The following is an 8,379-nucleotide window of genomic DNA, read 5'->3' on the forward strand; positions in this document are numbered from 1 at the left end:
AAATATTTTTCCCAGTTATTTTTTGACCTACTGGAGTTTACCAAACAAATTTTTTTAAATTTTATGTAATTGAATGTATAAATCTTTTAAAGTTTCTGCATTTAGTACCACAGCTAACAAAGAGGTCTCTACGCCCAGATTCTTTTTAAAGATTTTATATTTTTAAGAGAGTGACAGAGAGAGCACAAGCAGGGTGAGGGGCAGAGGCAGAGGGAGAGGGACAAGAAAACTCCCCGCTGAGCAGGGTGCCTGATGCTGGGGCTCCATCCCAAGACCCAGAGATCCTGACCTGCACTGGAATCAGATGCTTAATCGACTGAGCCACCGAGGCGCCCCATCTACTCCCAGATTTTTTTTTTAAAGGTTTTTCCATAAATTCCTCAGGTACTTTAGTGGTTTCTTTCTTTAACATAAAATATTCGATCAGGCTAGACATGTTCCTTGGGTAAGGTGTGATGTATGGGTCCAGCTACATTTTGTTTAAACCTCCCAGTTGTCCCAAAACCATTTATCGGACAGTCCATCTTTTACTTATTTGGAAAGGCAGTTTATTTGAAGCATTTGTGGTTTCAAATACTTAACTCCAAATTATATGACCAAAGCTCTAGCAACGTTTCAAATGTAGACAATATCACTGACCATGAAAGATGAGGATTTGGTTTACATATCCCGCCCCTTCTCCACCCCCTCCTAAACTTGATAATCACATCATATTTAGTTCCTTTATTAGTTACTTTTGCTACTGTAAATAACTGGCTTATACCACGATTTCTTGTTCCAACAACTCTAGTCAGTACCTAGACTCCTCTCAGCATGTGTAAAGAAGTGTAAATATTTTTTGTTGTTCCCACTCAGTATTATCCACAGAGCGCAATATAAAAATAATAATAATAATAATAGTATATGGAGGTAGGATGTAGAGACTCAGATCAATGTTTTACCATTCTATGATTCTTAAAATAAATATCCATCAGTCCATATGTATAAATGAATGACTGAATGAATAGATACATACATAAATACATAAATGGAACAATTCTTTCAGAATTTCAATTAATAAATGTAGAAGAAACGGGGGAAATAGAAAATCACCATTAGAACAACACAATAATAATTGCTGCAGGAAAATCTACCGATGAATGATAAAACTGGAAGGTGAAAGTTTAAGGAGGAACAAAAGATTTCATAGCTTCAAAGTATCTCCCCCAAAATATGGGTGGTTTTAACATACAGCCACAAATTCTTTGATGTCCTTCCCTCTAAGAGATGGGTTTAATCTACTCAACCAGTACCCCCACCTCCAAACTAGGCTGTACTTAATGACTCCCTTCCAAAGAATAGAGTATGGAAAGGGGGAAACAGTGATTTTTACAGTAGAGAAACCTGACAGTTTTCTCCACCTTACCCAAGTGGTCAAGGTTAACATCATGGGTAATAAGTGATGTTGGTATCAGGAACCCCCTGACATAATTCAAGGAGAAGGGCACTTCACCTCTGTAGTATACTTCCATAAAATCCGAATCCCAGCCTAGACACGAAAAAACATCAAACCCAAATTGAGGGGCATTCTACAAAATACATGACCAATACTTTTCAAAAGTGTCAAGGTCAAGAAACAAGAAAAAGTCAAGAAACTTTCATAGATAGGAGGAGACTAAAGAGGATAACTAAATGCTAGGTGGTAGCCTGGAATGAATCCTGGAACAGAAAAAGGACAATCACGGAAAAACTGATGAAATCTGAATGAAGCCCATCTTCTAGATAATAGCAATGTACCAATGTTAATTTCTTAGTTTTGATCATTATGCCATGGTTATGTAAGGTGTCCACATTAGGGAAAGCTGGATGAGGGGTATGTAGAAACTCTCTACTATCTTTACAACTCTTCTGTAAATCTAAAATCATTCCTAAATATTAAAGTTTTTAAAAATAAGTGATGATTTACTTTTAAAATACAGTATTATTATGGGGCTAAATTTGCTCTTGGATACTTTTTTAAATTAACATTACTGGAGAAATGTGTAATTTTTCAGTTTCAGTAATTGCAAAGCAATTGGTTCTATTTGCAAGTGGGTTAAAATAGCATCCTTGTTTCATTTTCTATGTTCTACTCTATATAAATGTTTATAGCCTTTGTGTTCTGATGGCTTAAGGTTGTTTTTCTAATGAATACAAATGAGAAGTGGAATCTTTATTGTTATGTTTTCCAATTCACAAAATTAGTAACATTAAGAATAATTTTAATAAAATTAAATAGAACTTTAAAAAATTATTTCCTTGCAGTAAATATAATCCCAATGTAAGACAATATGACATATTCACAAATAGAAATAGGACACACCATTCCCCATTATCCCTGATTATCCTGGCAAGGAGGCCTCCTTCTCTCCTGCACTCACTCTCAGAATATGTGCTGATTGTCAAATATGTTCCAGCTAAGCTCTGAGAAGTACAAAAAATGAATAATTTGGGCACTTCTTACTCTGCCCCCATCTCAGAAAGTTCCTGCAACTGCCAAGTCACGCTAATAACTAACATGTATCAGTTACACATTCACACATTGCATTCTCACAAGGCTATACGAGGTCGGGGTTATCATCACGTATGTCCCCATTTTTAAGAGGGATGACTAAGAAACTGAGGTTCAGAGAGGTCGGGTGGCCTGCCAAAGGAGCACAGCCAAGTGAGAGGCACTGCATGCATCTCAACCACCCGCTTGGGCCCCAGACTCCCGCGCAGGGCAGGGCGGTGAGCAGGACAGGCGCGGGCGGGGGAGCTGGGGGCGGGGGCAGCCACGCCCTCCCCAGGGGGCCCCGCCCCAACCGCTCTTTGGCCAGACTTGGCCCCGGGCGGTTTTCCTCACGCGGCTGCGCGGCGGAGGCGGGGGGCGGTCTTCCGGGGGCAGGCCGGGAATCGGGGCGGGGTCGCCGAGTCTCGGGGCGGAGCAACGCGCGCTGCTGCAGCGTAGGACCCCTGCCGCGCAGCATGGGACCCCTGCCGCGCACCCTGGAGCTCTTCTACGATGTGCTGTCCCCCTACTCCTGGTTGGGCTTCGAGGTGACTCCGGGAGCTCCCTTGGCCGGGGCTTGGAGGGCAAGGGCAGAGGGAAGGGGGGAGCGGGACGCGGGGACCGTGGTCTCGTGAAATTCCTGGCGCCGCCCGATGGGGTTTAGCAAGCCAGGGGTGAAAGTCACTTTGTGTCTCTAAACGGGATACGGTCGCTGGCCAGGTCGAGCCTTTATAGCCTAAGGCAGTGCTTTCCTACAACGGTTTGGAATAAGAGGGGTAACTCCTAAGAATCAAGGAGAAATCCACGGCACAGCCACCTCTTAGCCCTCCGATGTTAGTTTTTTTTGGGGGGGTGCAGAACAGGATGGAGGCTGTCCACTGAGCAAAGATCCTGGGATCTATTTCTTGGGATGGAGCAAGGTTCATGGGATCGATTTCTGGGAGTGCAGAGTTTTGCCATTTAAAACCAGATAGTTTAGGGTGTCCGCATAACCCCTACTCTTCTGCACTTAGAGCCTCTGGCTAATCAGTTGCCAAAGAACACCCCTCCCTCTCCCTCAGCCATTTAAACTCTGTCCATCTTACACACAGGCTCCCCATCTCCACCTCTGCTCCTGCAGGTCCTGTGCCGGTATAAGAACATCTGGAACATCAACCTGCAGTTGCGCCCCAGCCTCATCGGGGGGATCATGAAAGACAGTGGTGTGAAGGCAGCAGCATTTGGGACAGGGATTTGAGGGAGGGTGACTTTCAAAGGTCCACGGGGGGCTGCCCTCAAATGGGTCTTTACATTGGCACCAGCAGCTAGTAATTGGCACTCTGCTGAAAACCCGGGTAGGGGTTCCCACCCCAAGCCTCAGACCCTTAGGTAGTCTCTCACCAGTGTGCCCAAATTTCCACTTGCAGGAAACCAGCCACCAGCTCTGCTTCCCCGCAAAGCCCAATATATGAGAAATGATATTAGACTCCTGGGACAGCATGTCCAGATTCCCGTGCAGTTCCCCAAGGATTTCTTCTCTGTGATCCTTGAAAAAGGTAAAGAGTGAGATACAGATGGTGAATCCAGTGGAAGGCAGCAGAGTTGCAAATTGTAGTGCCAGGAAGTAGGGGCTGGCAACTACATGAAATGAAACAAAGCTTGGGGAAACACAGGTCAGCGTTAAATGAGCAGAAGCTTGCAGGGACCTAAGGGGAAGAAGAGCAGGGCAAACGGGCTATGAGAAATCTGGGTGGAAGGCTGAGGGCAGTCAAGTTCTGGGGATGTCAGAAGCAGGAAAGAGCCGGTCCTCCATGGGTAACAAGCTAGAAGAGCCCTGTCGCTGAGTATCTCTGCCCCACAGGAAGTTTATCAGCCATGAGATTCCTCACCGCTGTGAGCATGGAGCACCCAGAGATGCTGGAGAAAGTGTCCAGGGAACTATGGATGCGTGTCTGGTCACGGGTGAGGGCAGAGCTCTGGGAACCTACTTGGGAGACCCTGGACGATATGCTGACCCTCCCCTAGAACCTGGTTTCCAGAGGCCTGGTCCTGCCTTCCCCTGTTGTTCATGGGCCTACTGTCCCCCCATCTCACCCCTCACCGCCCCCTTCCTGCAGAATGTTCTTTTCTTCTCAGGATGAAGACATCTCGGAGCCCCAGAGCATCCTGGCCGTGAGTGTCCTGGCTCTGTCCCCACCCCTCTCATAGCAAAGCTGACAACAGCTGGCATTTAGGGGCAAAGAGCACACAGTTTTCATATTGGGTGGAAGGGGCCATGGTTATTTGGGGAGAAAGGATATCTGTGTTTGAGGAGCCAAATTAATGAAAGTTTGGAACTCAGAGGACTCCCAAAAGAATATCTCAGGGTTGAAAGGGGAAGTGCAAAATTCTACATGGGTAGGTTTTATTTCATGAAAGAAGTCAGTGGGAGAGAGATGTTACATGTTGGCACTCCCAGATGGGGAGGGATGAAGTATTGGCCCCAAACACTCCAATACCAGACCTCACCAATATATCCAGAGTAGAAAAGCAGGAGATTTTACAGACAGGCTTTAGAAAGAAAAATCCCACAGAAGCCTGAGTGGCAACACATGGAAATAGCTCAAAACATTGAAATGTGTGCCAGCCATACACGGGAGTATAAAAAGTAAGTTTTTCTTTGGGATTAAATCAGGAAATTAAAAATGATATTTTCCCTTCAGTTTACAAAAGATAGTTGAGGCATATTCAAATTTAATACATAAAACAGCAAATCACAAAGAACTCCTGCAAAGTATATGCACAGACTTGTCTTTCCACTTACTAACAATCATTTTCCATACCATTATAAACTCTTTGGAAGTATCATTCTTAGTTTCTACACAGCATTCCATTCAGTGGGCCTACTTTTGTTTACTTAACTGCTCCCCTGTTGTTGAACATTTGGTATGGGCACAATTCTCTCATGCAGCCAAGTCAAAGACCGTGTCACATCAGAATGCACCTCATAACTTCCTGTTTCCCCCTCCAGGTTGAGGAGGTCGGGTTGCAGTGGTTCTCAACCTTGGCTGTATATTTTAGTCACCTGGAGCACCTGGGCACTGCCTACCAAAAATTCTGATGTAATTGTTCTAGCGGATGACCTATGAGTGGTATTTTTTAAAAGCTCCCTCGGGATATTCTAGTATGCAGCCAAACTGAGAACCACTAATCCTAAATGATATCAACAAACCCCAAATTGAAACGTTTATTCTTGTTAAGCCCTGCAAGTGGCTATATCCCTGTGCCCTGCTCCAAAGTCCTCAGGAAATGCAATGAGAATTATAGCCCACCCTTTGCTTCAAAAGGAATTCTGAGAAGCAGAAAGGCAAGAGCCCAGACTTAATGTCAGGGGACTTGGATTCTAGCGTGGGCTCTGCCACTAACAAGTTCTTTAATGTCAACCAAGTCATGTACTGCCTCTGGACAGCAGTCCCCTCACTAGTTAATAAAGAGGCTGGGGAGCTGGTTTCTAAGATGCCCTCTGGCTTTCAATTTCTGCACCTTGTTCTTTCCACCAGTCACAAGATTTTAAAGGGGGAAAAAAAAACAGCCCCTCATAGCAAAATAGACCTCTATTTGTGGGTGGGTAAAGGCCTTAACCAGGAAAATGGGAGCAGAAAATAAAGACCAGAGTTACCTGAGATCCCTACCCCACTAATGCAAACACAGTTGTGTTCCCTACCACATCCCCTCAGGCTGCAGAGAAAGCTGGCATGTCTACAGAACAAGCCCGGGGACTCCTGGAAAAGGTCTCAACACCAAACGTGAAGAACAAGCTCAAGGAGACCACCGAGGCAGCCTGCAAATATGGGGTGAGCAACTCTTGATGTGGGTCCCCAACCCCAGTGCTGAAGACTGAGGCTGAGCATCTGCTGGGTCCCCATGCTCCTGTTCTAAAAGTTGTTCCCAACATGAGTCCTCTCAAGCTGTCCCAGACAACCTTCATCCTCTCCCTTCCTGTCTCAGAGTCCAAGGAAAGGAAGGGAGGGAGGTAGATGGTAAGAGGAAAGTCAGAGCATCTGAGAATCAGAAACAGAAAACTCCTTGGAGCTGTGGAACCTCTCAGCTGCTTTGCTTGTATGACCTCAGACCAGTAATGACTCTTCCATCCCAGCCACAATGAACACCTCCTCCGTCGCCTTACTCCCTGCACTGTAACTGCTTACTCCAGGCTTTTGGGCTGCCGATCACCGTGGCCCATCTGGATGGCCAAACCCACGTGCTGTTTGGCTCTGATCGGATGGAGTTGCTGGCACACCTGCTGGGTAAGTTCTGGTTCATGGTGAGCTGCCCTTGACCCCAGCCCTACCCCCATTTATCCGTTGACCAGAAGGACAGATCCAGAGCAAAAAAAAATATTCTATGCATTTCCAACAATGAAGCCTCATACACATTAGTTCTCAGGGCTGAATGGGGAGAGGCCACCTTCACCCCCATAGAAGAAAAGGAAGCCAAGCAGAGCTCTTCCTAGAAAACCCCTGGGGGTTTGTGGGGCCAGCCTCTGACTTTGATTTTCTCCATCTAGGAGAGAAGTGGATGGGCCCTGTGCCTCCAGCCATAAATGCCAGACTTTAAGGCTGGCCAGGGGAAGCAAAACTATTGGGATGAAAAAGCAGACCTTCTTTTTTTTTTTTTTATTGTTATGTTAATGAAAAAGCAGATCTTCTGCTTCCCCGTCTTCCACTGTGTGACACTAGGACTCTGATTTCTCTGATAGAGGTTCCTCTGTGGCCCTGGGGGATGCTGTGGAGGGGGCAGCGTGGTACCCCAAACTCTGCTTTCCCTCAGAATAAACTTAATGCCATCAGGCATAATATTTCTGGGTCTTTGTCCTCCCTGGTGTTGTGTGTCCTTCCTGCAGTCACCCCCTGTCCACTCGAGGTGTTTGCGAACAGCTCTTTCCATACTGCGAGCCCCACTGCCCACCTCAGGGCAGCTTATGTGGAAGGAGAGGAAACAGTCCCTCTTCAGGGATGGAAAACTAAGCCAGATGGATTTTGCAGCTAACCAGTTTGGCAGTTGCTATCTTCTGACCAGCCACGGTGCCTGAAACGGGGCTGGGATCAGAGAGAGCCAGAACTTGGCTGAGCTTCTGCCCAGATATTTGAACCAGCTCCAGCTACACTGACTAGCAGAACCAGGGCAAGGTGGTAGCACAGGGCGACAGGCTGGGGTTGCCATGGCCTGGGAAATTGCTCACCCACAAAGCAGATCCTGAGAAAATCCTGGGGTCTCTCTCCCTGGCCTAGTATAACCCCTGTTCCTTCCCACACAGACCTACAGCTTTCCCACTCCCTCCACTATTTATCCAAAGGCCCTGCTCTGTATGTGCCACCTGTACGACAATCCGAACACCTTGTGTTTCAGTAGTCTTTGGACTTCTTTGAGAATACTTTTTATTCAGAAGCTGAAACCACACTTGGACATCTGCTGGGAAGCAGGTATGTGTCCTTCGATGGCTCAGTGGCCCCAGAGGCATTAAGAGGGGATTGCTTGCCCCCGCCCTCTGGCTCTTTCTGATCTCAGAGCTCATTTTCCCGTTTTATCCCCCATCACTGGCTGTTTTCCTCTTCTCCCCTCTTCCGTTATTCCAGCATACTCCAGGATTTCCAGTCATCCTTACTAGGCTTATCTGCTAACTAACACCAGAAGTACATTTCCAAATACACACTCGCACTCCCTCTTTCAAAGATTTCATGACATGTACAGCTAATATAAATTTAAATTATGGGAAAATGTCCAGTAGTAAGAAACATAAGAGCAAATTAAAATGTTACTTCTCATATATTCAAGTTATATATTCAAGCATATAGAAGTTCTCATATACGCTGAGAGCATGGTGGTAGAGATAAAGCTTTATGAATAAACAT

At 45.9% G+C, this 8,379-nt stretch overlaps 1 protein-coding gene across 1 annotated transcript; it reads left to right on the top strand.

Moving 5' to 3' along the window:
* Positions 1-2,985: 2,985 nt before the first annotated feature.
* GSTK1 (glutathione S-transferase kappa 1) lies at positions 2,986-7,084 on the top strand. The gene is made up of 8 exons (XM_027573587.1): positions 2,986-3,057; positions 3,630-3,711; positions 3,916-4,044; positions 4,350-4,450; positions 4,625-4,660; positions 6,205-6,321; positions 6,681-6,774; positions 7,035-7,084. Exons 1-8 carry the CDS (start codon positions 2,986-2,988, stop codon positions 7,082-7,084), a joined length of 681 nt encoding a protein of 226 aa, XP_027429388.1.
* Positions 7,085-8,379: the final 1,295 nt, after the last annotated feature.

This window comes from Zalophus californianus, chromosome 12 (assembly GCF_009762305.2).
Source record: "Zalophus californianus isolate mZalCal1 chromosome 12, mZalCal1.pri.v2, whole genome shotgun sequence".
NCBI lineage: Eukaryota > Metazoa > Chordata > Mammalia > Carnivora > Otariidae > Zalophus > Zalophus californianus.